Source organism: Onychomys torridus, chromosome 8 (assembly GCF_903995425.1).
Source record: "Onychomys torridus chromosome 8, mOncTor1.1, whole genome shotgun sequence".
NCBI lineage: Eukaryota > Metazoa > Chordata > Mammalia > Rodentia > Cricetidae > Onychomys > Onychomys torridus.
The window spans coordinates 54,332,685-54,356,019 of record NC_050450.1 but is presented as its reverse complement, the minus strand read 5'-3'; the positions used below and the strand labels follow the sequence as shown (position 1 = coordinate 54,356,019).

At 43.6% G+C, this 23,335-nt stretch overlaps 1 protein-coding gene across 1 annotated transcript in view; it reads left to right on the top strand.

Moving 5' to 3' along the window:
* Dnah9 (dynein axonemal heavy chain 9) overlaps positions 1 to 23,335 on the top strand; it is a 349,307-nt gene that overhangs the window by 78,040 nt on the left and 247,932 nt on the right. The window contains exons 19-26 of the mRNA XM_036196748.1: positions 1,030 to 1,196; positions 10,342 to 11,212; positions 14,777 to 14,907; positions 15,551 to 15,677; positions 18,520 to 18,672; positions 19,838 to 19,963; positions 22,153 to 22,392; positions 23,025 to 23,185. Coding sequence (XP_036052641.1) covers positions 1,030 to 1,196; positions 10,342 to 11,212; positions 14,777 to 14,907; positions 15,551 to 15,677; positions 18,520 to 18,672; positions 19,838 to 19,963; positions 22,153 to 22,392; positions 23,025 to 23,185 — 1,976 coding nt within the window. The remainder of the gene's footprint in view (positions 1 to 1,029; positions 1,197 to 10,341; positions 11,213 to 14,776; positions 14,908 to 15,550; positions 15,678 to 18,519; positions 18,673 to 19,837; positions 19,964 to 22,152; positions 22,393 to 23,024; positions 23,186 to 23,335) is intronic.

The following is a 23,335-nucleotide window of genomic DNA, read 5'->3' as shown; positions in this document are numbered from 1 at the left end:
CAAGACACAGAAGGAAAGTCTTGGGACTTTACAGTGGAGTGGTAGATGGGATCAAAGTAAATGAAGATATCTTGGGGATGAGTCCAGACCTAGGGTCTGTGTCTTAGAACTACAGTGTGTAACACATGAATAATGCCTAGCATTTGTGGGAAATCATTAAATACTGAAACTTACAGTGGCAGAACTCATAGGGATACAGATTTTACCCCAGATTTAAAGATAAGTCAACTTTTTTTGAAATTGGGTTTTACTATGTAGCCCAGACTTGGGTTTATTTCATCTTGTAAGTCTCGGGTCATACTCCATCACTGAGGGAAGTCAGGGCAGGAACTGGAGGCAGGAACTAAAGCAGAGACCATGGAGACATGCTGATTGCTGGCTTGTCCCCTGACTTGTTAGGACTGCTTTTTTTTAAAATTTTTTTTTTTTTTTTTTTGGTACCATACGGTATCATTTGCCCAGGGTCAGCACAGCATACAGGGGACCATTCCACATCCATTAATCAAGAAAATGTCCCACAGACTTGCCTATAAGCCAATGTCATGGGGGCATTTTCTTAGTTGATATTCTCTCTTCTCAAATGATACTGGCTTGTACCAAGTTGACGACCCATCTAAGATATCTTCTTTGCCCCGTTTCCACACTCTGATACAAGGTTGAGCCAAGTGTTTGATTTGGGGGAAACAGGCAGATCTTAGTGATGTAAGAAGGTCTGAGAGAAGAAGCAGGAACTCAAGAAAATAACCAAATACCTGTGAGGACTATAGAAAAGGGCAAAAGTGACCAGGCCAGAAGGTGAAAGGGAGAAGGGCAGTGCTGAGTCAAAAGCACGTGACTGTGGAGAGAGAAGGCAACCAGAGAGGTAAGTTGAGGAAGGAGCAGAGTTGATGCACAGTTAAAAATGTCCCCAGTACATCCCAGGGTGCCCTACTGCAAAGGATGGAAGCAGAGAGATGGGACACAGTCTCTGGCTATAGGGGAGGGGAGAACACCATGGGTGTGAGCACTCCCGGGTCTTCTTCTTTACAGGAACTTCCCGAGAAGTGGAAGAACATGAAGAAGGTGGCCATTACTGTGAGGCAGCAGGTGGCCCCACTGCAGGCAAATGAAGTGGCCCTCCTCCGTCAGCGGTGCACGGCCTTTGATACCCAGCAACAGCAGTTCCAGGAGAGGTTCCGCAAGGAAGCCCCCTTCAGGTGTGGACCGGGGTGATGATCTTCCTCTTGAGTTTCTGCTTTGGCTCTTGCAGCAGACAAAGGCTTGTTGCCAGCCTTCCCTCCATGTAGGTCCTTTGGTTACAGTGCAGTCCTAGGGTGGACTTGTCTTAATGACAAAGGCTAGACAGCTATCCTCCCTTCAAAGAAGATTTAGAAGCTTCTTGTGCCCTGGGTTAATGAGGGAAAAGTAGGGACTCATCAAGGAACTATGGTAAAATGATTAGGATTCTAAAGTTAGAATTCTGAATTCTCAGACTTCTGTTCTTTGCAGGGGCTTAAAAAGTGGTTGCTAGAAAACACACAGACACATATCACATTCAAGTGTCCTCATACACATTTTCAAACTGGCTACTAGAATGTTTAAATAATGGTGGAAAGCATTTTAGTAATTTAAGATTTTAGCAAAGGTTAGTGTCTGAGGACACTTCTGTGCACTTGGTAATCCTGTGGTATCTCTTTTTTGACAATCATAGGTCTTGCATAAAGAGGTCCACCTCAGGAAAGATAGGACCATTCATGTGTGTCCCACAGTGTACTCCTGGGATCAGGTCTATAGGGCATCAGCTTCCCAAGCACTGCTTAGCATCCAGGTCTCACTCCAGAAACAAAGCCATGTCTGAATAGCTAGGGAAACCCCCAGCCCCAGCCCTTGCACTATGCTCTATTTTCCAAGGCTGAATGTCTTGCTGTGGCTGCAGACTAAGAAATCTCTGGATGGGGAAAGCACACAGAAGAACTGAGAATCTTCTCCAGGTCTGCTACTCGTGTCTGTATCACATCAAGTTGTTTAACATCTTTATGCTCCAGTAGTCCAGTATGATAATAGTCACTTCATAGGCTGTTACTGGAATTAACAAGATAATTGTTAAAAGTGTTGACTGCTGTGCCAGTGTGTTGCTGTCCAGCTGTCCCGGTGGGCCACTGTTCCACTTTTAGTACTGAAAGTCTCATGTCTAAGCCTAATCTTTTTTAAAAAATCAATTTTAGTTGACAGGTAATAATTGCACATCTTCTGAAACACAGTATAATGCTTGGGCCCCTTTATACTCTGTGTAAAGATCAATTTGGAATATTGAGGCTATCCCTCATCTCAAATATTTTTCATTTCTTTTTGATGAAAAATTTGACACCCTCTCCTCCAGCTGCTTTGAATCATATCATCCAGGCATATGCCATGGTGTCTACATCCAGCCTTCTGTGTAAAGAACCCTCACACGCTTCCTTCCTTGGTCAGTCTATCTCTGTACCCCTTTATCTTCCACCCTCAGTAAGGGCCTGCTCTCCCCACTCAATCATCTAATGTTTATTGAGCAGCTGCCACCTTCTAAGCATGGCCACTGCATCTACAAAACACAAGACACTAAGCAGCTAAGAGACAAGCAAGAATAGGAATCTAAACGATGTAAAAAATGAACATGTAAAGCTTGTATCTCTAGAGTAGGATGCTGTCATATAATCACCAAGAAGAGCTTTGAAAGCCTGCACTGTCTAGCCTGTCCTGAAGATCCATTAATTAGACCTTCAGGGGCAAGATCCATGCATCAGTGTCAAGTGAGCCTCCCCCCAACCCCCACCACAATGATTCCTGTGCAGCCAAGTTTAAAGAACCACTAACCTGAAGGACAGTAACTGATTTTCTTTGAAGCAAAAATGAGAGACCTAGAATTTCAAATGACTACATTTTATAGTTACTTTAGGGTAGCATACCTTTTTTCCAAAGTAATGTCTGTTGCTAAGAACATTTGTGGAACACACTGGGGGACCATTCTTTCAGAGCTCAAGCCATATCTTTTGGGTCCTCCTTTGGGTATACAATGGAAGTTCTAAGTTGAATCAGATTGTGAGGAGGCAACACAAATGAGAGAGGTTGGTTTTCAAGAGGCTCAGAGTTCATCACAACCATGTCCATGGCAGCCATAAACAAGCCTTTGTGTCGACTATCTACTGAAAAGTCTTCTAATGAATCCCATAGGTGCTTTGAGAAATATCTTCCAAGAGTGACTGTTGGCCAGGAACCAACCATGATGTCCTTTTAGGTCCATCAGAATCATGGTAGCCATCGCTCATGTGTGTCACATGTGTGTATTGATCAGCCGTCAGGCTATTTTATTTTCTTTCTGTATGATCATTTTTCCTTCTTAGGGCTCCTTTCTGGCAGCTGCCATGATGCTGTTACTCTTAGTTGGGCTTTCTAGATTCACACCTGTGATGAATCTTCAGAGGAGAATTCTTCGAAAAGAACTCTCACAACAGACTGAGAAAACAATTGTTGCCAAAATTTTGACATATTTCTCTTCCAGAATTGTGGAGATCTTGCTAAAGGGAACCTTAGCAGGCATCAATTCATGTGTTGTTTGTTTTGTCCCTTACTATGGTGTGTGTGCCTGTGTAAATCTGTAGTCAAATGAGCACTTGTTCCTTTACATTTTGATCATTTATAGATGCAGCAGACCCTGCTGCATTCTTTGACAATGTAAGTTTCTGTCCCCGAAGCTGCCTCTGCTCAGCTTCTCATGTTCTTGTCTTTGAGAAGGAAGAAGAAAATGAGTGTCTCATTAGGCCCTTGCCATCTGACAGGTGCTATGCAAAGTTGGGCTTCTGAAATTGAGATTCCCTCTCCGTGCCCAAGTCAAATGCTCCTTCTTCTTTAGTTCTGAACTCTAAGACAGCTCAGCATATTTCTTAGCTGAGTTGCCACTCTTCATAGTAATTGACTAAACTATCATATTCAAATTCAAGGACCCTCTCCTGCTTTTTAAATCTGTGACAGATTCTACCAAAAGAAATGTTCCATGCTCTGCCATTCTTTTGCTCAGTCTTTGACCTTGAGCACCGGCTTCCTGACCTTAAAGAATGGTGCTGTGATAAGTAGTCTTCCTACCTTCTTCAATGCCAAGGTAATCCAAGGATATTCAAAGCCTAGACAGTATTTCCTATGAGCTTCAACTCACAGGGGCCTCTCAGGGCTCTCAGCTGACCCCCAGATTCTGTGAACAGCTGGCAAAACCTTCCTGAAGATGCCCTCCACTAAACACTGTGCACAACAGCAATGGGAAAGAACAGGTTTTCCTAATGGTCCAATGCAGGAGCATGAGGGAAAGAGGAGCCATGTGTCCTGCTTATAAAGTAGCTGTTGTCACTTTCAAAGCTGGAGAAAAGAGCCATATTGGTCATTCAATTAGTGCCAAGGTTACAGCAAGATCCTTACATAAAGATATGTCATTGGTTTGGCTTGCCTGACTTACTCATTAAGTAGAGTAGATGGGGCTTGGCCTCAACAGTAGAGTTAGCTAAGAATTATAAGGGTACTAGAAAATTTCAGAAATATGCATCCTCTGACATCAACAGCTGATAGCCTTAGGGATAATTTCAAAACTGAGTAATAAGACACCTTCTTGGTACCATCTTTAGCTAAAACTGCTCACACATCTTGAGAAAGGTAGAAATTCAGCCAATGGCAAGTAAGTTCCATTTGAAATTAATAATCAAAGTGGAAAGCAAGGATGTTCTATAAAAGTAAACATGGACCAAAAGGCACAATGGCTGAAAGTATAAGACATGGAGTGAGTACAGGTGAGACTCAGGAGCTGAGACATGAAGGGAGAGAGTAAGACATGGAGTGAGTTCAGGTGAGATGCAGAACCTGGGACATGAGGGTAGACAGAGAGAACCAGGTGACCACAACTGAGAAGTTGGAATATGGAAGCACAGCCTTTCAGATGTACAATGGGCTTTGTTCTGACAATATTCAATGTACCTGACTTACCAAACACTGCAGCTAGCAACACAGTAGGACACAGAAGGTCAGCTGTGTCTCTCCTGATCATATGCCTGGTTTCTGGCATCTGCTTTCTGGCATCATGAAAGAGGATTGAACCACAAGCCTATTGCTAGCCCAAAAGGAAAATGAAACTCAGATTCCAAAGTACAGTGCTACTAAATTAGAATTGCTTTTGTGCCACCAAAGGAAAAAAGACATACATTAAAGCATTGAATATTGGAAATTTGTCTGTATATAACTCCTAATTTCTCATGGAGTGGGACAGACTGAAGACAAGGTCTCAGCTGAGAGGTTATAACAGTCATGAATCAGAGTGGTAAGGCCTGATCTGAAGCACTGGTAAAGAATGTGGATTTGAGAAAGAGGAGAATCGATGTGAGCTGAGGGAAGAGAGTAGGGGATATTGGTGCTGAAATGGGCTAGCATGGAGTGTGCAGAACTGGGGATCACAGTTCTGGGTGGGCACCTCAAGTTTTTTGTGTTGTAGGGTGTGGTGTGGGTGCATGTCATTCTCCACATAGAAGTAGTGCTGCAGTGGGCATTCCCTGATGGCTAGCTTCCCAAAAGTCAGGAGAGGCTCTTCCTCCTCTCTCTATGGGCTCAAGTTTGAGAAACTTATTTCCATTACTTCAAAGTAGTTTTATTCATGCAGACATTTCTCCTTCAGTTTAAGATACTTGTTGCACCTTTATTTCCCTTCCGAAGACCCGGTGTGCCCTTCCCCTCTGTGACCTTCTTGTCTTTAAACTCTCTTCCTTCCCTGGTTTGGAAAAATGCTTCATTGTTAGTACATGCATGAAGTTTATTAATATCTTGACAAGTTGCCATAAAGGAATGTTTTTGAGACAGAGCCTCATTATATAGTACAGGCTGGACCTTAGGCTCCTCCAGTCTCAGCCTCTTCAGTGATGAGATTATTGGCATGTGCCACCATGCCTATTTTATTCTAAATGTTTGAAATTGCTACCTGCTCTCACATGTAGAGATTCCCTCCAAACTTACCCAAAATTGGTGTTCATACATGAACATCAGACTTAGGAAAAGGTCTTCCACAAATTTAAACAATAAAAAAATACCTACAACACATTTAAGAAACCATTGTCAGTTTCTGGATGTTTATATGATGGGGGGAAAATAGAATGTATTATTAGCACCTTCTGTGCACTGCAAACACCCCTCACTCACACCTTGTCTGATAGCTTCTTCCTGAATTGTGCACCACGATGAATTAAATGGGATGTGGGCTTTTTTAGTTTGTCTGAATTTTGTAGATCTTGTTCTAACAGCAAGTAGTCAATGTCACATTCTGACTTTACTGTAGACTAGTGAGAAAGTGGAGCACACACACCAACAGTTCATCTCTTCAAGCAAAAAAACAACAACAACAAAAAAAAAAAAAAAAACAAACAAGCAGAAGAATCCTTTGTGCCTTGGTGATCTTTCTTGCTGGAATACTTGTCACAAAGACAATTCTATTTCTTCCACTGAGTCCATTATCTATTGCTCATGGTAGGGGAGGGAAGAAAAACCCAGAGAGAAAAACCCACTCTGAAAACCAACCCAATAATCTGTGCTGAAGGATAGCCCTGATCTGTGCGTGATGTTCAGCCATGTGTCTTGGTGGCCACAGCTCACAAACCAAAACCAATTCATAAGGGTAGGTGGACAGAACATGCATCTAAGCTAACCTGGCACTAATGCAATAGTGTGCATGACTGCTGCTGCATTGCATGGTGATGGGGGGTAAAGAGCAAGCAGTTTGGGTGAATGGCTTTAATTAGGATTTCTTTCTATTTGTGATGAAGATATTTTCAGAGACAACTGAAAGAAGGAACAGTCCATGAAAGGGAGTCTGCATGTCATCCTCTTCCTCCCTTCCACCCTCCCATATCCTGTCAGCAAACATTCATACATAGCAGAAAGATGGAAATAGCCATTTCTCTAGTCTCTTGTATCCATTCATCATTTCTTTGAGGAGCCTGTGAGGCCCTGTCCAGAGTTTGGAAGAATGTGTTCATCTCTATTAAGTCATAGGACCCCAAATGTCTACCTCTCTAAACACACAGAAAGAGAAAGCCTGGGAATGGAGAGAAAAGATAATGGATGGTGAAAGAAGGAAAAACAGGAGGCCCCTTAAAACTTGGTCATCCATGCCCTTGATTATGGAACTGCCATGTAGGCTCCCTTACACATGAGGCTCTTCTGTTGAGGAAGGACCATGCATGCCCTGAAGCATGCCTTGCAGTGTGGCAGTGCAAAGTGTTAATACTCAAGAATCAGGAACCATCTCCAACAGGGTGCATGCTGTTGCTTGTTCAGCACTGGACAAGAGGGGATAAGAGAACAGAACCTCTAAAGTAAAACCAATGTTTTGTTGGAGGAACGGATGCTGCTCAGCCAGGGCTGAAGAATCACCTGTGATTAAGAGACCAGCATCACTGAGATGAAATCTGCTGGTCAACACACGGAAGTCGTGGTCCAGAGGTGGCCAAGGCTGTACCTCACACTGGTCCCTGACTTTGGTACTGTAGGATCACCCACACAGTACTGGTTTTGAAGGCATGAAGGTGTCATGGAGAGCAACTGAGGCTTGGCACTGTGAGAGGTCAGGAGAGGCCATTGGATGAAGGTGCAGCCTCAGCATTAGTTGGCAGCCCAGTTGCAGCAGAAGACCTCTGTTGCACCATCTCTGACTGTGAACCCCAAGATTATGTTCTTTACTGGAAAATCCTGTTTCTAGTTGTGGTGTGGTGGTGTTCCAATCTTAGATGGTCTTTTTAATAATAATATTTTTAAAAAACCCAGAGCCAGCTTTCAGGGTGAAAGCTAAAAGATCAGAGAAGCAGAACAGCCAGCCTTATCTACTAGTTCTTACCTCCAAGAATTCCCCAGTCTAAAGAGAGTGAGTTCCTGTTTCCTCACACCTTACATACCTTTCTGTGTCCTGCCATGTTACATCCTGGGATTAAATGCATGTGTGGTTCCCAAGCAAAGGCATAAGGTCTCTCAAGTGCAGGGATTAAAGGTGTGTGCCACCACTGGCTGACCTCTATGTTTAATCTAGTGACTACCTCTGTCCTCTGATCCTAGGCAAGTTTATAGGATATATGTCACCACAGTGTGGCTCAACCCTGGTGCATGCCTTTGATCTGGGAACTTTCTGCTTGAATATTGTGGACAGGATTGGGTGGAATCAACTGTATGTCAAGAGGCAGAGCAAGCAACTGGTTAACAAGAGGTGAATATAAGCTTATTAAGAAAAAAAAAAAACCATAGAGAGTAAGGGGGAGTCAGGACAGATAGTGAGACACACAGGAAGTAGAAGGGAGGGACATTGAGCTTGAGAGAATTTGAGACAGTAGGAGGGAGGAGAGGCTTCTGGAATGACAGCAGATGAAGAAGATCAGCTGGGTGCTTTCTCTGCCTCCCTGAGCTAGCAGGCTTTTACCCCAGCATCTGGCTCCTGAATCTACTGGTAGAATCAAAGGACTGAGATTTTGATTAAAAAAGACCTCAGCATTTTGGAGATGCAGGACCATGGGACAACTACCAAGAGCAGCAGCAGCAGCGCCATGGAGACAGCCAGAGCCTAGAAGACATGTTGTGTGTACTGCAAAGGGCAGAGCCAGAGAAATGACCCAACTTCTTGGAGGAGCCCTAAAGATTGTGGTAGATTCCAGACACTGGATACTGGTATTGCTTTGATATTTTTGTGAGCTCCCTTTTGAAGTAAGAAAGTATTTATTTTTTAGGTTACTGGAACCCATAGTTGGGAGACTTTGAACGTTTAAAAAGAAGATATTAGAGTTTTACAGCGACTCTTTAAAAAAGACTTTTTAAGGGTTTTTTTGTTTGTTTGTTTGTTTGTTTGAGACAGGGTTTCTCTGTATAACAGCCTGGTTGTCCTGAAATTCCCTTGATAGACCAGGCTGACTTCAAACTCACATAGATCCTCCTGCCTCTGCCTCCTGAATGCTGGGATTAAAGACATGTGCCACCACCATGCAATAAGACTGAATATTTTTAAAGAGAACTTTTCAAGTATTTGAATTTGTAAGGTTGTGGGACTTTTTAAGTTTGAAAAATGTTTTCTATTACGATGCCTTTATTAATGTGTGATCTTGGGGCTAAACAATAAAGGGAAGATGGTGGGTTAACAGTGATGTGTTTATGTGTCAAGTTGCCAAGGGTTCATTTGTGCTGTCTAGATTTATGTCAGCTTGACACAAGCTATCATCATCAGAAAGGAGTGACCCTTAACTGAGAAAGTGTTCCAGAAGATCAGGCTGTAGGCAAGCCTGTAGAGCATTTTATTAATTAATAATTGATGGGGTAGGACCCAACCCATTGTGAGTGGTGTCATCCCTGGGTTGTGGCTTCTGGATTATATTAGAAAGCAGGCTTAGCAAGCCAGGAGCAAGCCAGTGAGAACTATCCATGGCCTCTGCATCAGCTCCTGTCTCCAGGTTCCAGCCCTGCTTGAGTTCCAGTCTTGACTTTCTTCAATGATGGACTATGATGTGAAAGTATAAGCCAACTAAATCCTTTCCTCCCCAAGTTGATTTTGGTCATGGTGTTTCATTATAACAGTAGTAACCCTAACTAGGACACTGATTTAAGGCATCTGGGAGATGTTTGTGTATAAAAAACTTGCAGCTTCCAGAAAACCCTAACATGCAGCCAAGGCCGAGAGCACTGGCCTCACGAGGGACAAAGGCAGAGCAGTCTAATGGGGGCCTGCATAAGAGCCCCATGGATAAGTTTGGAGATGTACAAGATGATAGGTCTACTTTTATCTTCTTGGATTTGGTAAAAGGTCTAAGCATGGCATTGCTCCTTTATGGTTGTGTCTTTTGAGACAGAGTCTCACTGTAGAGCCCATACTGACCTCAAGCCCAAGATCTTCCTTCCTTCATCTTCCAAGTATGAGGATTAGAGTCATGTGTTGCCACATTCTGCATCTTCTCTGACATTCTTTTGTTTTGTTTTGGTTTTTTGTTTTTGTTTTTTCTTTTTTGAGACAGGGTTTCTGTGTAGCTTTGGAGCCTGCCCTAGACTAGCTCTGTAGACCAGGCTGGCCTCAAACTCACAGAGATCCACCTGCCTCTGCCTCCCAAGTGCTGGGATTACAGGCGTGCACCACCACCGCCCAGCCCTTCTCTGATGTTCTTGAATAGCTCTTCCATCTAGTGGTCACCCCACCCCATTCATCCAGGATGAGATGCTGTGTTAGAAGCTTTTGCTCTTCCCTGAGATACTAAACATTTCAGCAGATTCTACCTTAGTGGTTCTAGTTGAACCCTGTGTGTTGTACTTACCAAGAGAATATGTTGTGCTTTCTAGGTTTGATAGTGTCAGCCCACATCAAATGCTGGATGTCTGGCACACAGAGATCCAACACATGGAATCCACCATGGCTGCCATCTCCAAGTCAGCAGATTTGTTTGAGGTCAATGTTCCTGATTATAAACAGTTGAGGCAGTGCAGGAAGGAGGCCTTCCAGCTAAAGGAGCTCTGGGACACCATTAGAATGGTGACCTCCAGTATCCATGCCTGGGAGGCCACCAGCTGGAGGAACATCAGTGTGGAAGCCATGGACTTGGAGTGCAAGCAATTCACACGGCACATCCGGAACCTAGATAAGGAGCTCAGAGCCTGGGATGCATTCACAGGGCTGGAAAGTACTGTGTTGAATACTCTGACCTCCCTGAGGGCCGTGGCCGAGCTGCAGAATCCTGCCATCCGGGAGCGGCACTGGAGGCAGCTGATGCAGGCCACAGGTGTGAGTTTCACCATGGATCAGGACACCACCCTAGCTCACCTCCTGCAGCTCCAGCTTCACCACTTTGAGGATGAGGTCCGGGGCATTGTGGACAGAGCTGTGAAAGAGATGGGTATGGAGAAGACCTTACAGGAACTGCAGACCACCTGGGCCAGCATGGAATTCCAGTATGAGCCCCACACACGAACACACATACCCTTGCTGCAGTCAGACGAAGAGCTCATCGAGGTTCTGGAGGACAACCAAGTACAACTGCAGAACCTGATGATGTCCAAACACGTTTCTTTCTTCCTGGAAGAAGTGTCAGGTTGGCAGAAGAAGTTGTCCACGGCTGACTCGGTCATCTCTATCTGGTTTGAGGTGCAGCGGACCTGGTCTCACTTGGAGAGCATATTCATTGGCTCTGAAGACATCCGGTCTCAGCTACCACAGGTACCTGCTCAGGGAATCCTATGCTCCCTAGTCTCTGGTCCAGGTGAAAGGAACACCACCTCACTCCTACAATGTTAAGGTTCCTTTCTCTGCACCTCAGGGTACCTCCTATGTACACTGACCTGCCGTACCACCCAAAAAGTGGTACCATGTTTGGTGGTGCGTGCCTTTAATCCCAGCACTCAGGAGGCAGAGCCAGGCAGATCTCTGTGAATTCAAGGCCAGCCTGGTCTACAGAGTGAGATCCAGGACAGGGACCAAAACAACACAAAGAAACCCCATCTCAGAAAAAAACAAAACACAACTATGTTTCCAACTAGTTTGCCTCTACATAGAAAGGAGTGACTTACCTTTTTCTCTTTTTTCTTTTTTTTTTCACCTACGTGTAAGAAAATAGAAGATTCCAGCTGCTGTGGCTTGGGAATAGCTCCTTAAGGGCCACTTCATAGGTCTTATATCACACGTACTCAAAGAAACTCTGTCTTGTTGCCAGGCAAGTTCCAGGTCATTCTCCCCAGGCAGTGAGCCATGCTACAAAACTTTAATCAGTACTAGCATATCAGATACCAGTTTTCTTCTGAAGACTAACAGCAGATTTCCCTAAAATATAAGCTCCCATTATCACCTTCCCCAATGCCGGCCCCTTCTTATTATCCCTAATTAATGTGACATTAACCAGCCCTATCTCAGTGGACTCTAATTCCTTCTTTTTTGTGCTAGACTTCTTCTGTATCCATTCAGTACAGCCAGTTCTTTGCTGACAAATTAGCTTGATTATGAAATGTCACCAGTTGTCCAGGCCTTGTTAAGAACTTAAAGCACATGCCACCCAACATTGCAGTTCTCCAGCACATCCTGCAGAAGCATGCTAGTGTAATACGGTGGCTTAATGGTTGACATTCACAACAGCAAGTATCAGGGAACAGTTCTGTATGGCAGTTGTAATGAAGCCAGCACCAGACTTTATTTATCATAAACACCAGTGACTGAAGAAGAATAGGCTTAATTAGAAGGGGTGAGGACATAGGTGGAGATTCTGGGAAGGACTTTAAGGGGACATTTAAGAACCTCTTATGAAAAACAGGAAAGGATTTGGCCTCTGGATAGCGCTGCAAGTTTGTGCAGACAACATGTAAGTGCCTGCATTTCCTTCCGATTAAAAAACCTAACAGGAAAGAGTTCAGTCTCATTACACCCTAACTAGTCACTGTTTTCATCCATTATGACTATTTCCCAACTTTTGTGCATGTAGACAGTTAGTTTTTACATAATTGCTCCCAGAGTAATTACAGTTTTCTGCCACCTGATGCCATTTCATCTTCAGTCAAAGCAAAACACCCCATTGAGAGGGGGTTAAAAAGTGCTTCACCCACACGTCTCTTGTCTTTTGGTCAACTTGGGTGAAGGGTGTTGGTTACAGAGGGTAGGGCAGCAGCCCTAGGCTTCTTATTCTCCCGTGTTGGGAAGTAATTTACCTAATGTCTTCAGACCTTGATGTCCTCATATGTGAATTAGGACAGGCACTGGCACCGACTCTGGAAAGTCCATGAAAACAATGCACGCAGCACATCACGTTATGATTACTGTTTATAATAACACCATATGTTCTCACCAGGTGCCACATTTAGGCTAAAATCCTATTCATTTCTTGATCATTTTAGCAGCACAGTGAGAATGATGGCATTAAATACATTTGACAGCATCGCAGTACATTTGAGAGAAAACTTCATTCATACAAATATTTTCATAGAGCTAGGGAAAAAAAACATTCAATCTACTATCTCCTTGACTTAGGAATCATTTATTGGACAGTTGGAATAAGGGTAGGGAGTCTCTGAGACTTTGTTAGGGTCTACATAGTCAACACTACCTTAGTGATCATGTGTGTCATTTGACTTTTTGACTTTTGCTCTAGCATGAGCACACATGAGCTTCTATTATGCTGCATGGCCTGTAAAACCAAAGTAATTCGGATGCAGACTCAGAGGTGGGATCACTAATGAGTTCTGTTAACTCACACAGTACAACGGAATTGGAAGGTGGAAAGGAAAGCAAAAGGATACTACTCCTGTTTTTTATTGTAGTGGTTTGGGATTGTTTTTGTAAATTATTTTTAGATTAAAAATATAGTAATATGCTAAACTGATAGGTTTATTATTATTACATTAAAATTTTTACTTTGAAGACTCAGAGCAAACCCCCTATTCCTCTGGTTCTTTTCACCCTGTCTTTCACAATAATCCCAGAGCTGTAGGTTGAGGATTGGTGCTGATGATGGGCCTGGGCTCCACAAATTTGCATTTGATCAGTTGTGACTTTCTATAATGGTCTCCATCTGTTGCAAAGAAGAGTTTCCTTGATGAGAGGTGAGGATGACACTTACCAGTGGTATAAGGATAATTATTCAGAATGTAGTGATGGATTATGTTGGTTTAGTAAAGTAGGGTTGTAGGTTCTCCTCTGAGTTCCATGACTTTACCAGCCCTGAGTAGCTGACTAAGTTCTAGTACCACACATGGTTTCCTTCTTGTTGAATGGGTCTCCAGTCCAACTAGGGAGCTGTTGGTTACTGCCAAGGTATTCTTGCCACTACTCCACCCTTAGGTTGTGGTAACATGCTGGTTGCCATTATGGCTCAGAGGTGTCAACCCTCGGTAGGATTGTTGATTTCTTCCCTCCCTTGGGAACTTATGTGGCACCTTCTGAATGCTAGTCCTCCAAGAGGAAGATTTCAGGCCAGATTCACTTAAGTGCCCTGTATCTGAAGTTCATGGTGTCTTTAGCAATAAGGACTTATTTTCTACCTCTGGTGGAGGAGGGGGCACACCAGGGCACCAACAATGACTATGATGTTTTCAGAGTTTCTTGGACAATCCTGACCTACTCAAAAGAGGGCTTCTCATGCCTGGTATTGGGGGTTTTGTTAGATAATCTATGGCTTCTGGGAAGAGCATTGTCAGATCATATGGAAAATTTTCAATTAAACTGTGTATGTGTATTTACACAGAGACTTGTATGTATTATAGGTATGCATGAGCAGATAGTTAAATTATTATTTCTTATGACTCTTTGAAACATCCTTACTGGTATTTTATCCTCCTTCTATAGTTACCTTTCTTCCTCCTCAACGTCTCCTGTACTTTTATTTTTATTTTTATTTATTTGTTTGTTTTTCAAGACAGGGTTTCTCTGTGTAGTTTTTGTGCCCGTCCTGTATCTCGCTCTATAGACGAGATTGGCCTCGAACTCACAGAGATCCACCTGGCTCTGCCTCCCGAGTGCTGGAATTAAAGGCATATACCACCACAGCCCCTGTACTTTTTAAATGAATTAAATAATTTAAAATTGTCTTTTAAATATTTTACCTTCTAATACAGAGAAAATTGCTTGTTAGATCACCTGCATAAACAAAAGAAAAAGGGTTTCAAAATGAACATGTCCAAATGCTGTCTTCCTCGCCCAAGTCTCTTCTTGGGATTGAACTGATTTTTTTGCCCTCAATTAATGGCAAGGGCCAATCTGAGACAAATATTGATTATTACTTTCTGTTTGTTTCATCTGTAGGACTCTAAGAGATTTGAAGGCATTGACTCTGACTTCAGAAAGCTGGCAGATGATGCTCAGAAAACCCCGAATGTGGTGGAAGCCACAAATAAGCCAGGTCTCTATGACAAGCTGGAGGATATTCAGAGCAGGTGAGTTGGCTTGCCACCCTGCTGTGAGGAGGGTGCAAACTTCCCTTCTCTGTTGCTGACCTTTATTAAATGCCAGTGAGAGCATGCTTGGCCCTTGCTTTCCCCATGAGTTTGGGTAATACAGGGTATGGTGTCATTAGTAGTTTTAATGCAGATGTGAACAGATATGTCTATTTGCAAATATTCCTAGGTATTCATTGTTCTTAAATCTGAGAATATCCTACATATTGCAAATATAGTCATCCTTCAGTTTCTACTCAGAACTGCTTCTAAGACAACCTGCAGATATACAGAAGTCTGCAGCTGCAAGTTCCTCACACAAAATAGTGTTGCACATAACCTCTGTAACCCTCCTATGGCTTATACATCCCCTCTAGCCTATCTACAATACCTAACTCAATACAAATGCTTTCTAAATGGTTATGTTGTATCATTTAGGGATTAATGATGAAAAATGTTTCTGTGTGTTCAAAACATGTGAAAAAATTTTCCAAATATCAATCTGTAGGTTGTTGGACCCTCAGATGAGAGTTCACAGACACTGAGGGCTGGCTGTGTTTGAGTTTAGGTAATGTGTGTGTAACTTGGGGCTAAGTTATACTAATTATACTAAAATGGGATAACCTGTGTTCTGTGCCTTCAGGTTGTGCCTGTGTGAGAAAGCCCTAGCAGAGTACCTAGACACCAAGAGGCTTGCCTTCCCTCGGTTTTACTTCTTATCCTCCTCTGACCTGCTAGACATCCTTTCCAATGGCACAGCCCCACAACAGGTAAGGGGGGACAGATTTAACCCATCCAAAGGGAGCCTACTCCAGACAGGAGACAACCATTTCATTGCCTTAGGTATCTCTGCTCCCTTTCTACACACACACACACACAAATACACCACACCACCTCCTTTCCCAGCAGCTGAAACAGAAGCAGAGTGGCAAAGGAGCATAAAGTTAAGCCTTTATCAGGAATACCTTTGATCTGATTCTCAAGAGACATCTAGCCAATTGTGGTCCACAGTGACAGCTATATAAAGAAGTGTGATATTCTGTCACTGGCAGGATGGCATGCATGGAGCTGGAGGATACGATGGGACATGAGATAAGTCAGTCACAAAGAGACAAATGCCACATGTGGAAGCTGAAGTTGATCTCACAGAAGTAGAGAGAAGGGCAGTGACTACCAGAGAGGTGGAGGGGTGGCTAGTGCGTGATGGGTAGTGGATGCTACATGATGGATAACTTGTAAAATTTTATAAAACAGCAAGATAACTATATTATACCACAGTTTGCAAAAGTCAAGAAAGCTAATAGAATTTCAATAATCCCAACATAAGAAAGAACCAATTATTTTATAGGATAGATGTGCCAATCATCCTGGCCTGATCATATTTGTTATATAGATGTGTTGAAGTGTCAAATCAGACCCAAACACCAGACTGACTGACAAGTCACTTTGCTGAATTCCTTCCCTCCCTTCTGTGTGACTTGGTCATTTATTTTAAGTATGAAGGGATTTGTTTGATTTTTCTGATTTAGGTTGTTTTTTTATTAAATCATCTACACTGTTTATTTTTAATATGTAGAACACTGATTTGATTCCAAGAGCTAAACCATGTCAAAAGATATGTATCTCTGAGAGTGTCCCTTCTTTCTCCGTTTATCTCCCACCATCACTATCTGCCCCCACCTCCTCCCCATAGATAGGCGGTTTTATTAGATCCTGATTTATCTTTCCTGTGTTCATCTTTGTGCAAATAGGCAGGTACACATTGTATCCAGTCAGATATGGTCCCTCATCACCCCTTCTTTCTCACACAAAAGGCAGCAGACTGCAATACCTGCTTGAACATTGTCTTTATGTGGGCAGCAGAGTCTTCTCTGTAACCCAAGATGACCTTAAACTTGTGATCCTCCTGCCTCTGTGCTACTGAGATTGCAGGCATGCAGTATTGGTTTTGCACCTTCTTCTTTTCCTCCTCCTCCTCCTTCTTAACTTAGTTTTATATCTTAGAAATCATTTCATATTAATCCAAGCTCTCCATTTCAACATTTGCATCATGCTCTATGCTGATATATCATAGTCTGGCTGTTAGATAACTATTATTTTCCAATCAAATGAAGTGGCATTAGGTAACCTTGTGTTTTGTAGACCTGTCTTCTAGATCTAGAGATATTCCTAGAGAATTCTGGCTGAAAGAGTAAACACACAGAAGCCTTGTTAGCACTACAATGCTTCACTGCACAGGAACTATCCCCTTGGCATCACCACGAGCCATGGATGAGTGCTTCTCCAACAGAGCCAAAAAGCAGCTCCAGCAGGTCTGAATCTGCTTGTTAAGAAGAAGCAAGTATTAAAAAGACATCACCTTTGCATTTGTGGTCCTTCTGTTTTTATCCTGTAGACTAAATCATTTCCTAAGTGGTCCAGGCACAGTGGAGTTGAACTACACATATCATATCAGCATTCTGTTTACAGTTGTAATAATTCTGTGTGTAGAAGGGGTCAGATCACCGCCATTCATTCTATACCTGTGGTACCCACGGTACTCATTCTTAAGTATTTCTTTCAATTTACTTCTTATTAGGTTCTAGTAAATCTTTAAATAATCCACCCCTCCCAGACCCTAGGGAACAAAGCACAGTAAAGACATTTTCTAACCCCACCTCTGTGTGAGTGACTGAATGGACTGATTTATAAGTCATCATGACAGTAATTTTATCTTTTCTTTATGTCTATACAAATCAAAATTTGTATTAATAATGCTTAAAATATGTCCTTGCTTATGTATTTGCTTTATTTTGTTATTTTTCTGTGACATTTGGGGTCTCCCCTGTCCTGGAAACCATGGCTTCTGTCATCTTGACAGTTTTCTCCCACTCTGTTTAAGAGAATTTCTATTCCACTGATCTGCCCGGCCCCCTGCTGGGTTCATCACACATCTGTAAACTGAGGTCAGTTGCCTTTGGCTGCAGGCCCCCTCTTCTCTTTGAGTAGACATAGCTCCTGGTCCGTGGCCTTGGCGTTCTTCAGGCCTTGCTCCCTACACTTAGTTCTTTGTGTCAGGTGAAGCTGTGAGTGCTGCTAACACCATTGTGAACTGACTTTGAGTTTGCTCCCTTCGGTTCTCTGCCAACCCACCTCTCATTTTGTGACCTACAGAGCTTGTGTTTCTTTGGTTGACATGGAAGCAAAACCAAGGGACAGTTATTTCTCTTTTCAAAACCTGAAACACATCAGCGTTTCCCCTGCACTCATCCCTGCTTGCTCCTGTCTGCTTGCAGGAGAGGACACAGCGTTTTCCCTGCACTCATCCCTGCTTGCTTTTCCCTGCACTCATCCCTGCTTGCTCCTGTCTGCTTGCAGGAGAGGACACTGGCTCCAGGGGCAGGATGACAGTGGTGGCATAGTTCCCACCAATATCTTTCTTCCTTTAACCAGGTCTGCCCACTTCACACGGCTCCTGTCTTCATAACCCCACGACTGCTGTACCTTTCCCTCCACAGGCTTGGTGTTCACCCTCCTATCTTACACAAGAGCTGTTCCCTGGCAGGCCGTAGACAACTTGGATCAGCTCCCTGTGCAGCCTCTTGAATCCTTTGCCATGATTTCCTTTCTCAGGTTCAACGTCACCTTTCCAAGCTCTTTGACAACATGGCCAAAATGCAGTTCCAGCTAGACGCCAGTAAGAACCCAACCAAGACAAGCCTCGGCATGTACAGTAAGGAAGAGGAATATGTGGCCTTCAGTGAGCCCTGTGACTGCAGTGGGCAGGTAAGTGGCACTCCGTTCCCCTCCTCACACCTCCCCCATCCCTTCCCATCTGAACCACATTCAGTAAAAGTCATTTGAGCTTGAGACCAGAAGGAGCAGCTTTCCTTGCCTGGGGTCCACACTGGAGCTGCCTCTGGTGCCTTCCTCTCTCTGAGGAAGACATACGTCCACATTTATATTTCCCCATTCAGTAGAGGCCCGTGCTGGGAGAAATAAAGGGTACATAAACAGTCCTGCAGTCGGCTGGGAGAGGATGGCAGAGTGATGGGCAGCCCCAAGAATATTAAGATGACAACCCCTGAAACACCCCACAGGGGAATCTGGAACTCAGACACCTTCTTTGGAAAAAAAAATGTCCTTTTCTAAGATGTCACCTGTCTTTGCAAGTATACCCCAGAGTCATTTCCTCCCGTATTTCTTCTTCTTGGAGGGCTGACTCTATACCGTTGTTCTAGGAAGTCCTACTGCACCTCCAGGCCTCTCACAGCCAACCACAGAAGCATGAATCATAGGACAATTCTTTTCTTCCACCCAACCCTGTCCTCCAGCGCCACTGAAGTGAAGTCCTGCCCTGCCCATTATTCACAGCAACATAGTCAAGCATTGCCCCCAGGGGGCTCAATTCCCATGCAGAATAAGACCTGAACAAGATGGTCTTTCAGAAATTTCTACCATTCCCACGTATGCTTGGGGAGAAATTCTCTTATCAGAAAATAATCCAAAGTCCTCTTGTTGCATGGGGGTGGCTGACAACCTTGAATTTTAAATTCAGAATATGTTCTTTTAACAGCCCAGGACCACAAAGCATTCAACTGAGAAATTCAAACCCAACTATCATCTCTATGCTGTGTAGACAAGAATAAGCTTGATTAAATCTGCCCCAATCCAGATTTGGGGTTCTTTGTATGAGCTCTACTTAGCATTCTACCACCCCTTCACCTGTTGTCACTTCTTTCTGGGTTCCACATTAGCACAATAGCCTAGCCCCCACTCATCACATCCCAGATTACAAATGCAAAATGTCTGCCCTTGCCTCCTGGCATCTGGTTGGTACACAATGCTGGTGCTGCTCCATTGTCTTCACTCCCTCAGGCCAGGTGAAAGAAAACAGTATCCATCAAACTTTCTCAGCCTTGTGGTATCTAACCCCAAGCCCTTCTTGCAGGTTGAGATATGGTTGAACCATGTGCTTCGTCACATGAAAGCCACCGTGAGGCATGAGATGACAGAGGGGGTAACTGCCTACGAGGAGAAGCCCAGGGAACAGTGGCTGTTTGAATACCCAGCTCAGGTACTTTTCCAGTTAGACATTCCTGGGCCTCTGTCCTCATCTGTCTTTCTCCTCCAACAGCCTGAGTGGGCCTTTGGAGGCTGAAGAGGCCCTGTGCTTCACAATAGGAAGGGCTTGAATCCTAGACCATGGTGAGGGCCAGAAGACCAAGCAGAAACCTTGACAGCCATGATTAAGTTCAGTCATTGCTTTGGAAAAGTTGGGTTATAGAACAATATCATTGACTGCAGGGAGAAGATGTGAACAATTAAAGTCTTGGAGTCCCCATACACTGTATGTCTGTGAGAGGGGAAGCCCAACAGGAAACGAGATGAGGCAACCTGCCCTATGGGAGTTCACAGCCTCCTGAAGAACCCAGTTACTTGTAAATGTGCCTAATGTGATACTGGGTAGGCTCAGGGCTCCCTGGGCATATATAACTTGCTAGTGAGGTCTGAGACTATGTTTCTGAGGATCTGTTTAAGCCAAGATTTGAAGCAGGAGTTAGGGAGCTAAATTATGGAGGGAAATAGCACCCCATGTAGGGAAGAGCACAAGCAAATGTTCAGAAGCAAAAACAAGCAAAAAGTGCCTGAGGAATGGAGAAGAGCTAGACATGGCCGCAGCAAGGCTAAGAGTGGAGGGAGAAGAATGCAGCTGATAGAATCCATCTGGGAAACTGGAAGCCAATTCTTATGGACCACATTAGGAAGACTGTCTTGATCCCAAATTTTAACTGAATTCTGTCCATGTTTCTCTAGAGGGTCTCAATTAGAAAGACAAATAAAGACTTTTAATGACTCTTACTGCCCTCTGGTGATAGGGTAAGTGCTAGAGTTGATTTATGTGAGAGTTGCAGACAAATTGTTGTAGTTGAACCCATAGAATTAAATTAGAGTGTCTATGGGAATTTGATGGTATGAGGAAAGGATATGGCACAGATCCCTGAGCATTACCAAGAGCCTAAACAGGTCAGAGGAGCCAAAAAAGAAAAGGAAGAGAGTCTTCTTCAAAGGAAGGCCCAGGCCACAGTCATCATGAAATGAAAAACAAGCTACTAGTAGCAGAAGAATGGTAACAAATTTTCAGTTACTTCTACAAGATCAAGCAAAACAAGGGGGAAGTCTGTCCCTGGGTGACTTAATGAAGCCATTTCAGCAGAGTGCCATGGAATGGGCCACATGGAAGTGAGTAGAAGGGTCTGAAGAAAGCAGAAAGGACTGAGTGAGCCCGGAGAGAAGGAAGAAATAGGGCTGTGGAGACAAGTGAGTCCCACCAAGCTGTCTGATAAAGCACCGATATAGAAGGTCTTTCTCCAACAAACTCCAGTAGGATGCAATCCCATAGGAAAGCACAGGCAACCTGATGGATGAGACTGCTTATAGCAACTATTCCTGATTCACAAAAGAAATAACTCCCATCAGGTTTCCTCATAAGTCCTGCATTAGAATTTTGAGCTAAAAAAAAAAATGTGATGCCTCCTACTACTAAATATATAGCATCTAGAACAATGTCTCCCAAGACTAACGGGTCCACAGATGAACAATGCAATTAAATCCTCCACTACAGATACTGAAAAAGATACATTTGCCATGTACAAGTGCACACTCAACAGAAGAAATATTGATTTAAATCTCTTTTTCCGTGTTTATTTTTAACCTCTGAAAAACACAAGCATAATGACCACATTGAATCTTGGTGTTTATTCCCCTGACCTTCAAAAGTAGTCATTTTCAGGCTATAGATTTTGAGAAAATAAAGACGTGGTGAAAATATTAAGAAGCAGCAAATGTAGACCACTGAATTAGAGTACTTGGGCTGCTAAAGGATCAAAGGCTGAATGTCGTTGAGATGCTCGGTCAGTGTGTGGTCCTCCCTCATGTGGCAGAGGTGCCATCTCTGGGAAGTGAGAGGTGAATGATGCCTGTAGCTATTCCTAGAAACCGAGACATCAGCCAGAGCCAGCCTTTGGCTGTCCTCGACCATGATCCATCTTCAGGAGCAGAATGTGCTCTTCTCATTTGTGTTGTCATTAGCTCACATCTCTGAGGATTTGGAGCATATGGTTGCTGTAGTCAATGATCAGGGAAGAGGGAGGGAAGGGGCCTGTCACCCACACAGTTGCATCCTGAACTCTTGCTGCCTTGTGAGTGGGTTGCTTGGAAACAAGCCCTGGTAACAGCTTGACTAAGCAGTTCTTGGTACCGCAGGTAGCTCTGACGTGCACTCAGATCTGGTGGACGACGGAGGTGGGCATTGCGTTTGCCAGGCTGGAGGAAGGCTATGAGAATGCCATGAAGGACTACTACAAGAAGCAAGTGGCCCAACTCAAAACCCTTATCACCATGCTAATTGGCCAGCTCTCCAAGGGGGACAGGCAGAAGATCATGACCATATGTACCATTGATGTGCATGCCCGGGATGTGGTAGCCAAGATGATTGCTCAAAAGGTAGGCACCATAGATCTAGGTATATTTCTCTTGTAAGCAGAATCTCCATGGGGATCACTCTAATACAGCCCCTGGGTCATCACATCAGCTGGGTGAGGGGCATGGTACTTCCTGCTACCTCTCAAAACTTCCAGCACAGCAGTATATGGATAGTCCTTGATTTATGATTAGTCAGCTCATGGTGTTTAGACTTCATGGTGGCAGAAAAGCAATATATATTTAGTAGGAACTGCACTTTTATTATAGTGTATAATTAATAACATAAGCTACTCAACACAATCATGTAATGGATATTATTCAAAGTGGTTTTATCCAGCCACAAAGTAATGAAAATACTTTCACTGTGTAAGGTGGTTATGATGTTTAGTAGGATAAGTGGATCAAATTCATTTTCCATTTAAAGTATTTTCTATCTATCATGTGTTTATTATAGGGATGTAGCCCCAGTGCCAGCTGGGAAGCATCTGTAATCAGACCTGCCTGTGCTTTCTATGTTATGGGCAGAGCATTCTGGACTCTCACATATCACACAACATCAAAGCCACCCCGAGGCTTCCATTGCCTGTAAGCAGAGGGCTACCTACCTATAAAGCACTATAACTCACCCACATGCTCTGCTACTCTTCTGTTAGGTTGACAATGCCCAGGCTTTCCTCTGGCTATCACAGCTACGCCATCGTTGGGATGATGAGGCCAAACACTGCTTTGCCAACATCTGTGATGCCCAGTTTCTATATTCCTATGAGTACCTGGGAAATACACCTCGCCTAGTGATCACGCCTTTGACTGATAGGTAAATGCCGGTACCAGTTACTAACAGCTCTCCTTGTGTCTGATAAGGCTAATGACCAGCCAGGATCAAGGTCACCATAATTGCTTGTTCACATAGCTTTGGGGTGGGGGAGAAACTTAACTCAACACAGCAATTATAAAACAAAACTTG